Source organism: Porites lutea, chromosome 3 (genome assembly GCF_958299795.1).
Source record: "Porites lutea chromosome 3, jaPorLute2.1, whole genome shotgun sequence".
In the NCBI taxonomy this organism is placed as follows: Eukaryota; Metazoa; Cnidaria; class Anthozoa; order Scleractinia; family Poritidae; genus Porites; species Porites lutea.
In genome coordinates this window covers 36,375,070-36,395,821 of record NC_133203.1, presented here as the reverse complement: position 1 = coordinate 36,395,821, position 20,752 = coordinate 36,375,070, and the positions used below count along the sequence as shown (strand labels likewise).

General features: G+C 38.5%; 1 protein-coding gene across 1 annotated transcript; it reads right to left on the bottom strand.

The window, feature by feature from the left end:
• Positions 1-4,664: 4,664 nt before the first annotated feature.
• LOC140932221 (oxidoreductase NAD-binding domain-containing protein 1-like) lies at positions 4,665-9,720 on the bottom strand. The gene is made up of 5 exons (XM_073381855.1): positions 9,635-9,720; positions 8,927-9,068; positions 8,203-8,433; positions 5,783-5,888; positions 4,665-4,939 (listed from the first exon to the last, which is right to left on the bottom strand). Exons 1-5 carry the CDS (start codon positions 9,718-9,720, stop codon positions 4,767-4,769), a joined length of 738 nt encoding a protein of 245 aa, XP_073237956.1. The 3' UTR covers positions 4,665-4,766.
• Between the last annotated feature and the right edge of the window lie 11,032 nt (positions 9,721-20,752).

Sequence of the window (20,752 nt, the reverse complement as noted above, 5' to 3'; positions counted from 1 at the left end):
GTGTGAAATTAAACTTGCGCATTATGGACTCTTCTTTGAGGCGACCAATTTCTGCACTGAAAAACCGGGGGGTACTTGGTGTAAGTTTAGCCCTATACAGTTGACGCAGGGGTTTAAAACACCAAACCTGAATAGGAAAAAATAAGGAAAATCAAACATCAGCAGAAGCCTTATAATGCTTTAAAAAGGCGGTTTCAGCACCGAGCTTTTCATAACACTACCCGCGATTAAAACAATGCCAGGTGATAAGTATTGCTTATCAGTACCAGCGTTTATTAAGGGTGATATCTGCGCTCATCGACACTCAGACGCACGAATCGAAAATATTCTCCCACCATGGGCTCCTGCCCACGATCTTAATTTTTTTTTTCACGAAAAAGAGAATAACTGCTTTGGGAATTTTCTAGTTTATTTCTCTAGTGGTTAATTAGGTACGTGAGCGGAATAAATAAACTAAGTGAACTTTAAATGGTTTTCACCTTGTTTTTATTAATGATGCTCTTTCAGTGATAAAGTTTGGCTTACACAATGCAAAGCGCCATATATTTCAAAATTTTGGGGGTAATCCGTATACAAATCCGGTTTAATGATTGATATACTGGATATCAAATTCTAATTAATTATCATGACTTGACTACAGAGACAATAATGACTGCAGATGTTTTACTTTGAATTAAAGTCAGGGCCTTTTATTGTGCAATTTGACTAAAAATTTTAGCCTTTTGTAGCAGAGTGGTTTCTCAAAGAGATCGCATGGAAAGCGGGCCTTAGTGGGACTAATATAAACAATTTTGGTTACTATCCTTCACACCTGCAAACAAGACAAAAAAAACATCAACAAATAAAACCCAAGTGAAAATTGATTAGCAATGGAAACATTTTTTGTGACTAAGTTTTATCAGTCATTGGGGGAAAAGAGTTCAAATAAATTGCTTCTTATATCTAGGCGTTTTATGCAAGATCGTCAAGATCCTCTTTTTCGTCAGTACGTAGCGAATTCAGTGTGCGTCAATTAAGAGATTTAACCAGCCCACAACGACTACACATTCGCAACCAGATGAATTGTTTATGATATATCATAATTAATTCTTATCAAAAATCTCCTGAACCTAGGTTTTAATAGCGACAGTGCCTAACGCTTAGTAACTATTTGATTACGTGAAATCTGTAAGACGGTTGACCTAAGAGATGCCTAAATAAAAATAGTCCTTCCTTTGTAGCGGCTAAATAATACTTTATTATGACGATGTAATGAGAAAGACAAAGCAATGAGCCACGAAGGTCTACCGCTTATGAATGGATTTCCTTTCATGTCCTTTGAACGCATCGGAAAGCGGGAAAGGCGTTGGTTATTCACTTTCCATACGATCTCGTAATTTGAGACGGTGAGCAAGACTGTGTCAAAAGTTTAAGAGGAAGCAGATGGGTCGGCTTTTCTTAAAATCCATGTTGGCCGGGAAAATGTCACAGATGTCATCCCACACGTATTGTAGGCTGTATGGATATTTTCACTAATTTACGCTGGAGAATCCACCAGTGATATATCTGGGCCCGACCAGAGGAAGGAATTGTAACTTCCATGCGTTACATGTAAAAATCATTCTGTTTTTCAAATATTCAAATGTGTTTTTATCCTTGTTCAAATTCAATTGCCCAAGTAGACTTCAGCCTACCTGACATTCATCTCAGATGTAATCTTGGATGAGCAGTCCTCATCCAAGATTACAGAAGATGGCCACAGTTCTCTGAGGTTATTTTACTGAAAACCTGCATGGAGTTCGTTTTGCTTACTTGTGATAAGAATTACTCAGTATCCATTTAAAGCCTAGGGTGGCGTCGTTTCCGCATTTTATATAAACGGCTTTTTATTCGGTATAGTTTTGATTACACGGTTGGCCTAACGTTCAACATATTGATTCTGCATGTGATTGAATGCTTCGTAATTTGAAGGCAGCGACACAGAAGTAATATGAACCCTTACAGGAAAAGTCAGTTGACCCTTGAAAATGTTTGCGGAACTTACCTTCGTTTAACTCTAGCACAAGGCAACAAACGATGATGTAAATTACAGTAAAGAGGTGGGCCATGTCTTCCCAAGAACTAAAGCCGGTAATTTGCGCAAATTCAGTCTGGCACCTGGTGTTTGAACCTTTGGTCATTCTCGACCAAATACATCATGCTTTTTTGTCCTCGCTCACAGCAACTGCTGCTTTGGTTGGTTGATTAGATAGTTTGGTCTTTAGTTTCGGCTGGATTGTAAATAAATGAAAAATTAAAGACTTAATTGGAACTTCCAAGAAAATTAAAATTTTGAAAATTACGAAGGTAGATATGTTACGAATTTGTCCTTTTTATTATATTTTTCACGTAAAATCAGTTACATGAATCATTTGCGCTTTGAGACTGGACAACCTTCATAGTACATTCATCAAACGCTGACAATTTTCTTGTGCTATATTTTTTTATTCTTTTTACATTGCTCTCGTGACTATTGACATCTAATACGCGACCCACTTGTACAGCATTCATTTCTGGCAGAGGAGTTAAAAGCCCCAAAATCTGCAAGTCCTTAATGAATGTTTTCCTTGTTACTTTTTCTATCGGCTTAATTTTGTCTTTGAAATTAATGTCCCATGTCCATGGGGAGCCCAAGCACATTATTTTACTGAGCTATGTGTTTTTATTGATTTGTGAGGTGAAATAACTATCGAAAAATACTGTTCTTACTGTTTTTCTTCTCATAATCCACGAAAAAAAAAAGCTGATAAATTAGCTGATCAGCAGCAGGTTCTTTGTCGTTTTATAAATTTTGAATCGTTATCTAACCTCGCTCTTTTAGCTTCTATTCTGGTCACTGCAACAGAGAGAAGTGGAATTTCTGGATCTCAAAAATCTTTTTTGACAGAGAAAGTCATTTGCTTTGTCAACGATGGAAGAAAAGTATGGGCTACCGTTTTGTTCCCCCCGGGGGGGGGGGGGGGACTCCCATATGAAACAGACGGGGATGCTCGTCGTCTCGCTTAGGGATGTAAATTTTGGATTTTGGTCTCGCTTAGGGTTTTCCGGGCAAAGTGCCAATATTTTAAGCCGCCCAGGTCTCGTTTAGGGTTCCGCGAAAAAACACAGAATTACGCGAAGAGAAACAGAAGTCAAATTTCCTTTTTAACTTTGTTTATTATGTCTTTATATCATTAAAACTCATTGCATGTCGTATTTGTGTGTTTTTAAGCGGTCTCTTTTACGGGTCAAAATTTGCTTAAGCCAAGCCCAGATTAGTCTCCTTTAGAGATCGCAAAAAGCTTGAGCCACGCCCAGATGGTCTCCTTTAGGGGTTAAATTCAAAATTTCCGACGAGCATCCCCGTCTGTTTCTTATGGGAGTCCCCCCCGGGTTTTGTTCCTGAGTACAATCATGCAAAGGGAAGTTTCACATGTCAATTTTTTTCTGCCATTTTTGCAGGACCACCGTTTGTTGACATAACGATTTCTGAAAATGAAGAAATGATCGTCGCAGTGAACGTAATTTATGCAATTGCGTTAAGAAGCCTGAAAAAAAATTCAGGACTTCAACGGGGTTTGAACCCGTGACCTCGCGATACCGGTGCGATGCTCTACCAACTGAGCTATGAAGCCACTGACGTTGGGAGCAGGTCAATTGTGGGTTCATATGTTCCCGTAAAAGAAATGAGTGTTAATGATTATATGAAATAAATCATATATGAACTGTGGAAATGAAATGAAAATGAAGAAATGATTGTCGCAGTGAACGCAATTTATGCAATTGCGCAAAGAAGCCTGAAAAAAAAATTCAGGACTTCAACGACTTCACCTCTCTATTCAAAAACCAACCACAAGTCATCAAAAAATCGCCCAGAGTGCTACATTTGTTATTCCAAATTTAGGATAGTATGGGAGTTTATACTACTACATGAGAAATTACTGCAATTTGATTGGCTTAGAGCAGTGGTATTTCAGCTTAATTTGAAATACCTACATGTGAAAATTACAAACCTTTTGTGGGTAGCAGTATAAACAAATAATAGCATGATTTGTACGTGACATTTGGCATAAATAGCACTCGTGATATTTCAAAATTGTCTCAAATTTCACTCGCCTTACGGCTCGTGAAATTACGTATAACAACTTTGAAATATCACTCGTGGTATTTATACCAAATATCACTACAAATCATGCTATTACCTATACTACTTCGAGGATGTTTTTGTACTCTGGGCGGGAACCACACTGTACAAGGCAATTGCATATTACATGCATTAAGACGGAATCCATAAGGAAATTGAGTAATTTTAATTTTCACTGGACAAAAACCTTGTACCAGAATAATTTAAACAACCTTGCATTGTTTTTTACATTTTTCAAGGGGCTATAGATGTAATTAGTTATCTGTAATAACGCCAAAGAAAATTTCTTATGAGAGCCGGAGAAAATAAATTAATGTCAAATTTCACAAAATGACGTCTTACACATGAAATCTTCAGAATTTTACCTGTGTTTTCATAATTCTTGTGAAATTTGAAGCTATTTGACATCTATTTTCTCGGGCTCCCATGCGAAATAGTCTTAGGTGTTACTACATATAACTAATAATATCCATAGCCCTAAGGCCTAGAAAAATGTAACTAAATGTAAACAAAGAATGCGATATTATTCACATTTTTCTGGCAAAAGGTTTTTCTCCACTGAAAACTAAAATTACTCAATTTCCTGATGGATTCCCTCTTAAGCTGTATGGCTGGAAGCTGTTGGCTACCACCATTTTTCGAAGTGTATTCTGCTGTCTCCAATGTTGAGCCTGTGTAAAATATCAGTTACATGTTTTATCATAGGTGGCGGACCGCAGATATAACAAGTTAGCTGACTTCTGTCCAGGGAAGACACGGCTTCTTTGAGACTCGAGTCGCTTATACGACCATGGTGACCTGAAAATGCATTAACAAAGCATCAGATTTTCACTGCTGATGTTGACATTAAAAGCTGTATACACAATGTCTTTTATTTTGCAGTGATAATCTGATTTGCCTGAAGCTAAAATTTCAAAATGATCCCACTTGAAGTTTCTTGACGCTGGGGTTTTGACAATGTTGGCAATAGCTGACTGGGACTGAAGTGTGGTCATTTTGCGGTCAAGTGTTCTGTCTTCTGATCACGGATTCGTCGCTTTGTTTTGCCAATAGGTTGATTTAGCAACAGAACGGGGACGTAAGTTGACGACGGCGCGGGCAGTTCAAACAACTGGCTTGACCAATGGTAGAGCGGCAAATTAAGCACCGGAAGTCGTGTTTAGTCCTTTCCGCGCGCTTTCCCGTCGCCAACTGACGTTCCCGTCCTGTTACTAAATCAGCCTAATGCAGAAATAGTTGCAATCCAGCAACAAACTTTGCAAATGATTTTGGATCTTTGATAGTGATTTAGGGGGTCTTTGTATGCGAAAAAAACAAGACTTAATGTGGTAAGTGTTTTGAAAGTTATCTTTAAACTAACACAAGAGTAGGTTGTAATGGTATATGCAGGATTTTAGGCGCTTTCATGACGTAGAAATTTGCTTACTTTGAAGACATAAGTAAGATAACAGGATAATTATCCTGTAATTATCCTTTAATTATGTGGATCTAGAAATAGATTTAAAACGGCATTTGCATGTCCACATCCCTTCCATGTCATGCCTGTCATTCAGAGCACTGAGAGCAAAGTAAAGAATTTAGCATTGTTAGCAACAGTCACCCAAAGTAGATTTTTGTACGTTTTTGGAAAGGTTTACATACATTGTATACTCTCTGCTGCAGGTCTTTGATTGTCACTTCCTGGCTTTGTGGTAAAATACTTGCAGACTATTGAAGGGTGTCTTTTAGAAATTTGCAAAAGGGAATTCTGCAATGAGTTAAAAGTACAGTGAGTATTACAAGGTAGAATTATCAACAAAGAACAGGACTTTAATAGTAATATACAGTACGAATACAGTACAAAAAAAGATATTTTTCAAAGCCAACAAACTCTTGAAAGTTATGCAGAGCTTTTTGAACCCATCTGCATCCCTTCATCAGTGATGTTTTCTGTTACCGTAAAATTCCGAAAATAAGCTCCTCCATGTATAAGCCCCTCCAAATATAAGCCCCCCCATCCGGTAATGCAAAAAACTGTCCGTTAAATCGCCCCTCTAAATATAAGCACCCAGGGGCTTGTACTTGGAAAATTGCAATCAAATACAAAGTAAAACAAAGCAAAAACGGTAAATTTACTTCCAACTATACGGCTAGCCCAATCAATTTTGAAATGCAAATTTCCCTCCGTAGATAAGCCCTCCGAATATAAGCCCCTCCAAAAATAAGCCCCTCAAAAAGGGCCTTTGAAAAATATAAGCCCCGAGGCTTATTTTCGCAATTTTATGGTATTTGCAGCCTTGTTTTGACGAGGCTGCAAATTGTTTCATAAACTGGGGGAAGGTGGTAGCCCTGAGCTCTTTCCATTCAACCAAAATTCCGGTTTGACATTTCGGAAATTTCACATGCCCAATAGAACGGTACATTCCGGTTACACAGACCCAACCCAAGCCACCGTGCATTTGGTTATTGTTCTTGTAAGCAGGATACAAAAGAGTGGTACTGGGGACAACAATTTTGTCAAATGGAAAGGGACATTTCGGTCCAACTGACCAAGATAACAGGACCGGTCAAAGTGGACCACCTTCAAAGCTGGTCGTGCATATTCTGGCCGGACCAAACTGAAATGGTCCATTCCATTTGATGTACCAACCAAATTTTCCGGAATTTTAGGTTGAATGGAAAGCGCCCCTGATCAGTGCACACAGTACAGTGCATCATCACAAAGGAATGCAGTTTCCACTGGTACAATGTTACAATGCTAACAATCATCTGTGAGGGGCTGTGCTACGTTACAGTAAAAATCTTCCACACAAGAATTTCGAAAGGTAGGGAATGAGAATTACTGTGATGGGGGTAAATTATATCAGCAGGGTCTTGAAGGGTATTTTCGAGATCCAGGATTTGACCAAAATACAGAGCGGAATTTGCAAAGACACAAAATTTCTAGATGGGATACATCATTTGACTGCTGCTCATGAAGTGGGATTTGCTAAAAATGTTGGCATGGAATATGGTATTAGTATGGGTAATAGCATGATTTGTAGTGATATTTGGCATAAATACCACGAGTGATATTTTCACATGTAGGTATTTCAAATTTAATTGAAATACCACCGCTTTAAGCCAATCAAATTTCAGAAATTATTTTCTCATGAGGTAGTATAAGGAAAGAAAACTGTATTCAGGATAAAGATAACAGAAGTTCAGGAGGTGGAATTTTCACGCACCAAGTAAGGGAATCCAAGACCATATCTGCCGACTCTCCCGGTTTTCCCGGGAGTCTCCAAGTTTTTCATCAAATCTCCCGATCTCCCAGTTAGCTCACCAAATCTCCCGGATAAAATGGACCTTTTGATTATTTCTGTGCTTTAGTTTGAAATTTAGTCAATTTTTTCACAAAATTCGAACTTTTTTTATTCATTGTACAGTTCCTGGGACATTTTTGCACATGTTAAGTCAATGACACAGATTAGTTCGTCATTACAATGATGAAAGCGCATTTTGATCCCATGTACGTCATGTAAGATGTCATATAATGTCCTAAGGCAATTTGTTGGTGTGGGGGGGGGGGAGTGGGGGTGTTGGTGCTCTTGACATTCGGGAGTGGGGGGGGGGGGGGGTGTAGTGCAAAATAGAGAGTCTCCAGATTTTAGATCTCCGGAGGTTGGCAGGTATGCAAGACAGTCTTGGATTCTGGATTCCATACCATGGATTCTGGATTCCAGGTACTATATTCAGGATTCTTTAACAGTGGAAATTGGATTCCGCATTCCAATCATCAGCGGGATTCTGGATTCCTTGACAGTATTCCGTAATACAAAGCCCAGGATTCAGGATTCCACAAGCAAAAATTTCCTGTATTCTGGACTCTGCAAGCAAAATTTTCTCAGATTCCGGAATCCGGATTTCCTTAAACGGGAATGTGGGATCAAGACACCCCAAAGAGACCCTCAAAACTTGAAATCCCAAGACTGATCAACATCAGTTTTCTCCCAACAATATCAATATATTATCCAAAAACAAGGTTATGAGAATCAATATGATGATCACCAAGGAGAAATACTTTGATTTAGTTTCTGTACCTTGTAAAGCAGCTCATCTTGGTTTTTTGCACTGAATAACAATATTGTTTTTGCAGTATAATTATGCTGGGGATCGCTGGTAATATCACCAACATGTTGCAGTATGGAATAAAGTGGGTTAATACCAACTCCGCCAGCAACTAGAAGCAAGTCCGGGCTTGGAGCTCCAGGTTCTGGATCAAAGAAAAAGTTACCACCAACTCTCATTTGAACCTTGCTGCCAGTGTTGCACTACAATTAAAAACAGACACATGTAAAAACATTTATAATATTATTGATTGAAAGTATCTGCAGTCCACATAACACAGATACAGTCATAAACAGTTTAAGGTTAGAAAATAATACAGTTAAATCTGAGGACGCCTTCCAAAAGTCAGAACTGGCCAGCCAGACCATAGCCGAGCCACTCATTTTCACAATGAAAAATGCTTTTTTCCAAGAGCTTTTTTGAAACACCTCTTCCTTCGTGCATGCTATTTGGGATCTGACTAAGAGTTTTGATTAAAAGTGTAATTCTCATAATGACTAGAATGGTCTAGCTGATCAGTTCTGAAAAACAGAAAGTGCTCTGAGTCTACTTCTACACAATGAACACTTCTACTTTGAGAGTGGTGTTAATATTTTTATTGGCTGACGTTTTCTAATAAATTAATGAAAATCAATTTTGATAATTTTACCGATACTTTAGCATAAAAAAGGCAAATGCTTATAATAAAACACAAACCTTGGTGTGTACCCAAAGAGCGGGAGGGTGATCACTGTATTTAACAGCCAGCTCAATGGTGCTTGTGTCTTTAAGTGTTTTGGGACTGGAGCAGATAGAAAAACCACCCACAGTTTCTACGCCAGGAATAAAAAAATCAACCCTGTACAAAGAAAAATAAAATAAAATAATTATAGCTGATGGTTGTTTTGAAAATTTTTGATCACTGGGGCGATGTTTTGATTTGTTTGTTGATAAACACAAGCGCGCCCTCTCATTGGTTGTAAAGTGTCGCGTGACCAGTTGGTCCTGTCCTTAAATTTAGGGATATTCCGGACTGGTAACATTCATAAAAACTACATCCGGGACCCGAGTGGTTTATTTTCCATAATCTCACATGTGAGGTTATCGATGGCGTAATTTTGGTAATTTCCCTCTATTATAAAAATCGATATCATTTTGTCTATATAATAAAAAGAACATTACACGGCGGCTTGAAGATATGAATTTTATTTTCTCGTGGCAAAAACAATATTTTACTCACTCGCTGCGCTCGTTCGTAAAGTATTGTTTTGCCACTCGAAAATAAAATTCATATCTTCGCGCCACCGTGTAATATCCTCTATATCTTCTTCTTTATATATTGGTCACTTTGATTCTCAGCTTGTGACTGTGTATAAATTGTATTATTATTCATTCAAAATATATTTCTAATTCTTCATAACCAACTGGTGCTTACTACATTCGGAAGATGCGAGCAATATACCATCGATTCGATGGTCTATTTGATTAAAAACGAGGCTGATTGAACGCATATTTGATTTTATAAAATAACTAAGATAGTAGGCGCGTTGTGATTTGTTAAAAACCTATGGTTTATTATACCGGTAAACTCATAGAAAACTTAAAGTCATTTTATAAAACCAATAGACCACACTTTCTATGAGTTTACCGGCGTGATAACCCACTTGGGATGTTGGGAGAACACTCGAAAAACTTGTATCAAATCACTCACCTTCAGCTTGTGATTTACAAGCTTTTCTCGTGTTCTCCCAACATCCCCGCGTGGGTTATCACGACGGTAAACCCCTAGGAAGTTGTGGTCTACTGCTTAAGGAAAAGAGGCTTCTAAGGTTACAGATCATCACCACGCCGCCGAGCTGTTTCTTCACCAGTGAACTAAAACAAATGGTGTTCACGGTTATCCGAAGACGAAATAGCTGATTTCTAAATAAATCTGAACGGAAGAAATACAAGAATACGTTAAATATATCGCTCGATGGATTTCATCTACTTTTTGAGGAGTACTCTGCAAGGAAAAACATCAGTTTTTGAAACCATACCGAGAAATAGGCCAAAGGTTTGAAGAAAGTCTACGAGGAGGTTATCTTTTTCAGAACTTATAAGAAACATTTTGAATGAATAATGAAACAATTATTGAATTGACTTTCGTAGGATGTGAAGAATTATGCAGATCTTCTCGATCTCCATAATTCTTCACATCCTACTCAGTCTCATTCAATAACAACGGCACTAACTATGCTACTGTTTCGGAGCGGAATTTTGAACCCGATTACAACGCAATTTCGTAATAACCAATGAACGAAGCAAGAACGTCCCAAAACAGTCCCAATGTGCAATTCGACACAACACTGGGCACCCAGTCTTACGCGGAACTTTAAAATGGCTGATTCGCAAACTAATTCGCCACTTTAGAAACGAGAAAGAAATGGAGCCGAAACTGCCTCGTACCCAGACGTCTCTCTTTCGCTGTGCACGCAAAGGAAGGCGGGAAGGAGACAATGGGCTTCGCCCGCCGTCTGTACCCTTCCCATCGTCCCTTGCGGTTCATCACCAGTCACTCGCGTTTCGCGCTCGCCTCCGCCATGCGAAAAACGAAGCCCCTGAGGAGGAGCTGGAGCCGAAGTGCGTCCCGCAATTGTTTCTGGGATTGTTATTCGGGACGCGCGGGTCAGCTATTGTTCAAGTTTTTTCCCTGTCCCTAGTAACAATCCCAGAAGTCTTTGCAAAACTCAATTGGTTCTTGAAACCGTCAATCCCTTTGAGATCAAGTTTAATAACGAACTTACAATTGTAACGTCCTATTCTTGCACGTCTTCTCTTTTTCAGTGTACAAAACAACGCCAGAATTACAGCAAAAACAGAAACGGCCACACAGGCAACAATCCAATCCTTCACGACAGCTGATGTACCTGTGATTTGAACAAGAGAGACAGAGTGACGATTAGAAGCATCGCGTTTACGGCAAACGGCAAACGTGGGATTTAACTTGAGCAATTTTCAAAATAAGAAATGAGCAGATAAAAACAGCTTAAAACAATTGTTATGGATAGAATTGGCGTGAATCTACCGATTTGTGATAATGAACAGTGAACGATAAGTAACTGGAAAACTTGGTCACGTGGAGCAAATTCACTTTTGCCGTTTCCCGTAAACGCGATGCTTAATCTCTCTATTAATCATGGAAATCACGCATTGTGCGCGCAACCCTCAGATTAGTAAGTTACCGTATTTATTCGATTAACCGCCCTGGGCGGGCGGGAGCTTGAGAGCGGGCGCTTATTCGAGCTTGGGCGCCTATTCGAATAAATACGGTACCTGTTAACAGATAGGTAGCTAATCTGAAGTTGTGCTGACAGACTGCTAGCAGATAGCCTAACTAATCTTTAGGTTGTGATTTCCAAAATCACTCCGTCTTCGTCAAAAACACTCCGTCTTCGGGGAAGTCTCTTATTAGTACTTATTCGCTTATTCGAGGCTGGGCGCTTATTAACTTTTTCTACCTTTAAGATGGGCGCTTATTCGAGGTGGGCGCTAATTCGAGGTTGGGAGATTATTCGAATAAATACGGTACCTGTTAACAGATAGGTAGCTAATCTGAAGTTGTGCTGACAGACTGCTAGCAGATAGCCTAACTAATCTTTAGGTTGTGATTTCCAAAATGAACTGTAGGCTCAAAGTTAATGAAGACAGACAGTGCGTACAATGTGTAATAACGATGCTGATTATTATATTTTTGTTTATACTTACTGTAAGTAGCGTGATCTTTGAATAACGTTATTGGACGTGTTGTTTCATGTTTCTGGCTAACATCTGGCACTGAAAGAATAACAAAAGCACCAAAAATAACAAATATCAAAAATTAACCTTATGCACAGAACCTGTTAAAGCCATTGGCCGTTCTTACACTAGGGAAGGATAATCCGTTTTCAAAATCTGTCAAACTCAACGCACAAACAGACGGTTAAGGTCAGACAGACTCGTTTTTATATTAACGGACAGGTTCACGGTTCAGCGCATTCTCATTTATTAAAATGTTGATTTTCTGCCGGGACATGCTGTATCGTCTATGCAAGCAATATGATCATGTCATAATGTTGTCAAAGAACCAATCTGCACACTCCCCTAGCTAGCAGTCACTTGCACTTGATCAACTTAAATGTTTGCAAATAGCTGTAAATTAATCAACCACGGAATAAAATCGTTGGATCTACAATAAACGTTGGTAGTGTTGGCATAATCCACTATTTTTTTTCTGCGATTTTAGTACTCTTCCATTCTAATCCAGGTTACTCTGAAGTACACTTCTACTTTGAAATACACTCTGAGATCGCTGAAATACATGTGAGTGGGATTATTAACCGATAGAATTAATAATAAATTGGAAAAAAGTATTTAATTAATCAGCATGCGCTTAATCGTGAGCCTGTCCCTTTAACATGGGACAGATTAGGTGTCTGACGCGAATTACTCAAAGGATAATTAACTCCTTTGAGACGGACCATCCGTCAAGAGAGTGGAAACTGCCATTCATAGCACGTATATCACCTACGCATGCAGAGTATGACATCACACTCGATATTAATCTCGTACAGTCAGACCGTACCTCCCACGCCAAAGCGAAAGGGAGAGCATAGTGAGATAAACCGCAGGAACGTTGTTAACAAACGATTCACCAATTCACCGTGCTCTTAACCTAGCTTTAGGTAGTTTTAGCATCGACGACGGCAGCGGAAACGTCACGTTTAAAATGAATTCGCGTTTCTTTTTTCAAACTTTGTCTCGTTTATTCCATTCCACCGAAAATGTCAAATTTCTTGGGGACCGCAATTCGGACAATTAAGTAGTCGTGTGGTGACGACAAAGAAATGTATAAAAAAGCGTGATGCACGTGCAGAGATTATAAAGTGGCTGTTTTGCTAATTAAAACTATTGCATTTTTAACGTTCTCATTGCCGTCGCCTTCGTCGTTGCTGAAGCTCCCTATTAACTTACACATGCACACGACATTAACAGTTCGGAAAAGCGGGAGTTTGAACTTAATTGCATGTATGTGTCGAAACGCACTGGTATGTCCTTAGACTAGATTAGAACATGAAGGCAGGGAAGGTACTCTCTAATAAGAGGTATGTGGGTTGGGAAACAATATTAGAGAGAATAAAGAAGTTAAGCAACACGTTTACGTTAAACGGGAAACGCGAATTTGTACCACGTGAACAAGTTTCCCCTTTACTTGTCGTTTACTGTTCATTATTTTTTCGCATACTGATAAGTAGTTTCACCCAATTTTTTATCCATAAGAATTCTTTTGAGCTGTTTTTATCTGCTCATATTCTATTTTGAGAAATTATCTACTTGAATCTCACGTTTGCGGTTTGCCTTACACGTGAAGCTTAATAGAGAGGATTCACGTTTACCGCAAACGGCAAACGTCAGACTCAAGTTGAGAATTTCCCAGAATAGAAAATAAGCAGATAAAAATAGTCCCAAATGATTCCTATAGTTAAATCTGGCATACAACTACTTATTTTTGTGTAAAAGCAATAGAGAGTAAACGGAAAATAAGGCAAAAACTTGGTCAGGTGGTACAAATTCACGTCTGCCGCTTGGCGTAATATAAACGCGAATCTTAATCTCTCTATTCTCACTATTAAAACGCGCAAACGTGAATTTGTATCACGTGACCAAGATTTCCCCTTAATTGTCTTTTACTGTTTGTTACTGCTACTCAAAAAAAAGCAGAAGCCATAAGGATTGTTCTAGACAGTTTTTATCTGCTTTTTTTCTATTCTGAAGAATTCTCAACTTGAATTTGACGTTTGCCGTTTAGCGTAAACGTGACTCTTAATCCAAGTATATGACTTACTATGGTCTAAAATTGGGTATAGACTTCGGCTGTTTACGTCTGCTCTCTTAAACCAGCGCGACTGGACTTGGGCAACCTCGCTCCCAGGTTTTCTCTCCTATCCGTAGGGTAGGAGAGAGAACCTGAGAACGAGGTTGTAGACTTGGGTACAAATAATAATTTTAGCAACAGGACTGAATGGAGTCCAATTCACTCTGTAGTCATACGACACTAGTAACTAACAACTTTCCGAATTGATGTTTTAACCAATGACACAGGAAGAGTTTTTGCACTTGTGACAGGTAACTAACCCACCTTGATCAAGTTTCAACAACTTATTATCTGATTGGTTAAGGACATATAATTCATAGGTGACTTAATATAACTACATTATAACTGATTTTCAGTTCATAAACATGATACGGTCAAAGCTCTCCTTGCGACCACCCTCGTAAGCGACCAGCTATAGTTACGACCACCTTTGTGAAATCCCGTCTGAACTGTGACTTGAACTTTGTAATGAAAAGAACTCGTATAAAGTGATCGCTCCCATAGGCCACCGCGACCACTTTTGGCTGGGATTACCCAACTGGACTTTTTCACTGCTTTTAAGCTCTCGTAAGCGACCACTCAGAGTCTTGTTCACATAAATCAACATTTTAATGAAACTGCACACTGCGGTAATGGTCTAAAGTTTAGCCGTGTCTACATATTAGACTAAAGACACTCATTAAACAGCATTAATTTCTTTTGTTTTTTCTTTAATCGAACTGGAGCCAATCACGATTATAAGCTCCATGTAAAATTTGCCATCCTAAACTGCTACAAATATTCTTTCTTTGTACGGATCGTTAATGTGTGGAATAACTTGGCTAAAGATTGTACACGCAGGATCGCTGACTTTATTTCGCAACAGATTAAGGAATATTTATATGAATATTGATTGATACGATTGTAAATATCTTCAATTATATATGATATGCAAATGATTATAGTTTTTAGGTTTTAAATATAATGTTTTAGATTCTGTATTTTACCTTTTTATCTTTTATTTTTGGGGAGTCTTTTATTTAGGGTTGACCTCTAGATATCCCCTTTCGAGAGATATTTTGTAATTTTAATTTTTCTCTCTTGAATAAAGTATCGTATTGTATTGTATTGTATTGTATTTAGGAATTATTAATGATTTTCTGAAGCTCTGGAAGGCGACCACACTCTGTTGTTTTATTGTTTTACTTCGTCGCTTACGAGAGCGAGCAATCAGCTCTCGTTACGACCACTTTTTTCGAACTTTCCGAGGTGGTCGCTTTCGAGAGCTTCGACTGTACCTTTTTTGAGCTGCGCGACCGTATGCAACCAAACAAAGGAACGTTTTTTTCCCGAATCGCAAGACATCTGACAAAAGTACTTTCCATCATCTTTATATGTCACGTTGATAATTTCCAGAGAAAACAGCAGTCGTCGTCGGTCTTTGCACTTGTTGTTTATATGATGCTCCCTAATTGTATACTTAATGGTATTGTTTTCGAGGGTCTCGTTTTCAAACTCCCATGTTAACTTGAAGGAATCTAAAAACCAGCAGTCTGCCCTGGACAATACCGAGCAATACAGGCTTACGTTGGAGGTTTCTGAGGCAGTGACCATGATGGGTGTTGCCTGGATATAGCCTTCCTCACCTGAGAACAAAAGTTCATTTTACCCTGTGAGCCCCAAAGTTCTCTAGTATGGTTTCTTTTTCATATATGTCTTGAAAAATTGGTTGAGAGAATTTGTTAGAAGATCAACGCATTTTCCCTTTGGCGATAATTTTGTTAATTCCTTTAATCTTTCAACTTCATTACATGTATTGATTTTTTTAAGCTTGAAACTTGAATATACGCAAAAATAGGAGTTGAGCAAACTAGTTTTTTGAAACACCGTGGACTTTTTTAACGTGCTTGTCGGTAATGGAAAAGTCCGCTTGTAGTTTGCATTACTCTTTCTCCCTTTGCTGTTGGTTTCACGCGTACCACTTGTAAAACATTTTGGAGAAACCAGTACTTTATTCCTGCTAATAACCAAGACTAGCGACTTCCGGAAATTCCAACTCCGTCCATGAGCCTTTTCCCTTTATCGAAATCTAGGAAGTGTGTTTAAGATCTCAAAATCAACCTCTATGTCCTTCCTGGTTTCACAGAATTTAGTTTCCATGACCACCTAAACTCATTTTTTGTGTGTGTTTAAATTGGCGACCTTTTCCATGATCCCCAAAACCACAGGGAGAACAGTCCTTTCAAATTCTTTTGATACTCGTGATGAAAGTTAGTGAAATTTGAAATACTTACATTGAACTATAACTTGTACTTTACAGCTTCTTGTATTGTTGTGACTTGTATTTGCCTTACAAGTGTAGAATCCAGCATGCTGCATGTGGACAAGGGAGAAGAATAGCTTGCTAAGAACATTACCATTGCATAACCGTTCCTCTATTTGATACAGATCATCCGTTCCATTAATAATTGATCTGTTATCTTTGAACCAGGAGACAATATGGGCAGGAAATGGGCATTTAAGTTCCTCACCCTTTTTGCCCTTTGTAAAAAAATTTGGACTATCGCACCGTGGTGACGGCCCTGCAATGAACAGTAAAGGATATTTAATTAGTGCGAGAAATATCCTTGATCAACCTAACCATTCTGATCTGCCACTAAACTGTTTTCTATTTATTAATATTGTTTTTATTATGATTATCATCATTTTTGTGAAAATGGTGATGATTAAAATTTGTTATAAATTTTAATTGTGTCAATAACAAAGTTCTCGAATCTGATTGGTTCTCAGTAGCACTTATTTATTGCTTTTAAATCATAACTATAACAAATTTCTCAAATCTGATTGGCTGTCAACTGTCCTGATTTTAGCACTAATAGGACAGTGTAGTAGGACAGTACGGGCCATCGCAAGCGCGCACTTAAATAACTATTTTCACGGCTAACCAAAAAAAAAAAAAAAAAAAAAACTCCCGGAATGTCTTTTTTTTTGGTTAAATTTAAAAAGCCTAAAACATCAAAACAATTGTTAAAGTTATGATTAATTGGTAACAGAACTGCGTGTCGTCCAATTCGTTCTGTACCGTCAGACTCATAACAGGCGAGTAGCAGGCAAAAAATGACCGGGAGGGGGGGGGGGGGCTGACCGAGTGGCCCACATTAACTCCCCCCCCTGCTTCGGTCCCTCGGTTAAAGCATACTTCTTGGTACATGTCAGATCACTACATTTGTCTACAATACCTTTTGTTCTTGTCTATAATTTTCCGTTTGTGTTGACTTTGACAAAATAGAGAAATTGTTTGGGATATCGCTCTCGGAAAATTTGCCAAATAATTGCTTTCGTTTTTCTTTCTCCCCCAACGAAGTCATTAGCTACGTCTACAAGGGTCAGAGCATCTGTTCTGCCCTTGTGAACACGCAACATCATGAGGTGGTTCAGGTGGGCTTGTCATTGGTGCATTTCGATCCATTTTGCTTCTGACTATTTTGATGCTTAATAAGCAGATATTTTAAAGTTGTTGGTTGTTTTTGGCAGAGCAAAAATACGATTTCGTTCATTTACACAATTCGAAATTGCACAGAAGAACAACCGTACATAGTCTTACTACGATCGACAATACTTTTAAACTTTAGCTTCTATTGACAGCTGCCCATTTTAGTAGAAAAATTCCACTTTTGTAGCAGAATTTGATTCAAGTCCGAAAATTTCTAGGGGGGCTCGAGCCCCCCTGCCCAATCGTATGATTACAGACCAAATTGGACTCCACTCAGTCCTAGAGCGGTTTTCATTTGAGTGTCCAAAAGTAATTGGTTTTGCACTTTCTACACGATGCGATTGGCTCAAAAAATTAGCGCCACCTTTTCATCCAATCAGAAGTAAAACCAAAGCCAATTGTGACGCGCTCGCATGCATTTTCCCCCGCTTTGCGTCAGCCACATGTGATTACTTCGAGTTTTGATTGGTTCAATGTATTGTCTGTGTCCTACGTGATTGGCCAGAGTAATTACTTTGGTTTTGGTTTTACGACACTCAAACGAAAACCACTCTATTACCAATATTAATTTGGCTGATACAGCACTAGAACTGTCCAATTTGACCTGTCCGATTGGAATCTCCTTCTTTAATCGGAAAGGTCAAATCGGACAGTTCAACAGCCAATGAAAATCGAGCAGCAGCGAATGTTGCTTGCCAATGTAGGCGAATCTTTGTTTACACTTAAGTCGTATACTAATGAGGAAAAATGTAAACAATGACGTCAGCAAAGATTCGTCTATAGGGTTTAAAGATTTTAGTCCATGGTAGCAAAGGGAAGTTTGATTGGAAGTTTACCACCAAGGCCTTCATTATAATTAACCTTAACCCTGTCTAAGGTAAAATACTCCTCTACGTGACCCTGTTTGCCTCGTTTCGCATACAGAACTATGTTTTTTTTTCTGAATTGACATCATAGAATAATATTTTGTTTAAAAAAAGTGCTCGTACCACACATGTAGACTGTAAAGTGTACACCGCCAAAGTTTACACCATGAACAAGACTTCTGGTTCATGAACACACCTTTTTGAAGAAGCTAAATAGTAAAATTTATTATATGCCCTGTTTACGACTTTAAACCCCCAAAACCACAACCTGTTCACTGACCCATACCCATGCCATTTAGGCCAAAAAAAGGGAGTGCCTCGTCGAACTCGATGCGGGTTGGAATATTGTTGCTATTCCGAGCTATTGTTCAAATGATGAACTACGTAACTTGTAAATTAAGAAACCTGTCCGTGTCTCGATATTTTGAGCCCGAAATGCACTTCCCTTGTTAATTCTTTTACTCCAATAGTAAGAAAGGTGTTTTTGAAAGATTCAAAGGGCAGGGAAATAAATCACGGCACCATGCAAAAGTTTCGCCCAAAAAGAGCGGTTTCATTTGAATGGTAACAACACAGGATTTTGTCCACAGACTCAAAAGTTAGAACTACATATAAAATAAGTAATACCATGATTGTGAAAGTACTGCTGCCGAAGAGGTACAGTGAAACCTCGATATAAGTCTAGGAATAAGTCTAGACTTACTTTGACAGGCCCTTCGCCCTTCGTTATATCGAGGTTCTACGGCCAAAAGATTTCATACACAGACTTAAAAGTTAAAACTACATAATAAATAAATAGTACTATGCGAAAGTATTGCTGAAGAGCTTTCGGTTTGAATGGTCACAGCATAGGTTAAAGTGACAATTCAGGGGCACCCAACGTCTATTTTTGGAAAATATCTGTTCGGAAGACGAGTTGATATCTAGAAGTTTCGGAACATGTTTGGATTTTCGAACATCTAAAAAATGGTATAATGTCCCATTTTTAACGGATTTTTACCCTAAAAAGGTCACCTAGAATTTTCGGAAGCTTTTTTTCTGGCTGAAATTTTCAAATAGGTAAGTTTTGACCCCTATAATTTTCGGATCACTAGACTTTCAGCTAGGAAATCCGAACAGATAAAAAAATTTTTAGGGGATAAAAATATGCCTATTTCTACAGTTTAAATACTGAAATATGTTCAACAATGCTATGTTTAAGTGGTTTTGAACTATATTCTCGATGTGTGCCCCTGACAATTGGCTAAAACACTCTTGCTTAACTGACACGCAAGGGTTTTAAAAACTCTTTTAGTTCCGCGGTGAATATATAGCCTAAGTAAAGTTATCAAATGTTCAAGCAGCTGCTCTTTATAACCAAATAATGCTAGTCTAATGCTTTTTGGAAAATGCAAAGTCTTTTAAAGTGAACTAATTTCCACGCGCCATGCCGGCCGAAAAGTAATTTTTAGCGAGGCACTTAGAAGATTAATTGAAATCCGATCATCAACCGTCTGAACATAACCGATGGCCAACTTAACTAAAGTCTTACAGTACCGTATTTCCTCGAATAAAAGCCTTCCCTCCATTAATCGCCTTCCTCGAATAATCGCCCCCTCAGACGTAAATATTTAAACCAATCGTCTCTCTCGAATAACCCCCCCCGCCCCGCGCAACACACACACACACCTTCTCGCTATCGTCATCTTCTCTTTCTCAGTATCCCCCCCCCCTGTCAAGTATAAGTAGAGTCTGATGCGGCAAAACTCATCAGTGACGATTCAAGCTCTGACTTCAAGGCTATTGACCTTGAAAACTAATCAAAGAACCAAATTTGGAGCTCTAAAAAAGCCCAGGTCTAGTTTATTTGATGTGATCATTTTTTAAATAAATGGAAAAATAAAACAAAATATTTAGGGAACGACTTCCGGTGAGCAATGTTTAAATAATCGCCTCCCTTCAATAATCGCTCCCTTTTTGTGCGAAAAAAAAAAGAAATAATTATTCGAGGAAAATTTCGGTGGTCAATGTCAACTGATAAATTGACCCAACAAAGATTATCGAGGCGGCTGCAGATGTCCTTTCTGAGTGATGTCGGATGTTTAGTCTACTTTCATTGTGATAATTTGAGACAAATGGTGAATTTGTTTTGATAAAGCAAGTATTTGTCTAATATGCCTTGACACTTAGAAATCAGAAAAAATTAATACATCTACGACAGTAGACGGTGAATAATATTCCTTTGCATCTACCTTTGAAATAGAAATCAGCCAAGATATTTCCTTTTTTCAAAAAGTTCGGCTACAGTTCCCAAGGTGGATATTGCAGTCAAG

What these genes read in the sequence shown, in the direction of transcription:
- LOC140932221 (XM_073381855.1), bottom strand. Translation starts at nt 9,720, where the DNA reads ATGCGTTCAATCAGCCTCGTTTTTAATCAAATAGACCATCGAATCGAT. An exon ending in CTCTTTGGGTACACACCAAG is followed by an intron (nt 8,434 to 8,926) that starts GTTTGTGTTTTA and finishes TTTTAATTGTAG; the next exon opens with TGCAACACTGGCAGCAAGGT. An exon ending in TGCAGCAGAGAGTATACAAT is followed by an intron (nt 4,940 to 5,782) that starts GTATGTAAACCT and finishes ATGCATTTTCAG; the next exon opens with GTCACCATGGTCGTATAAGC.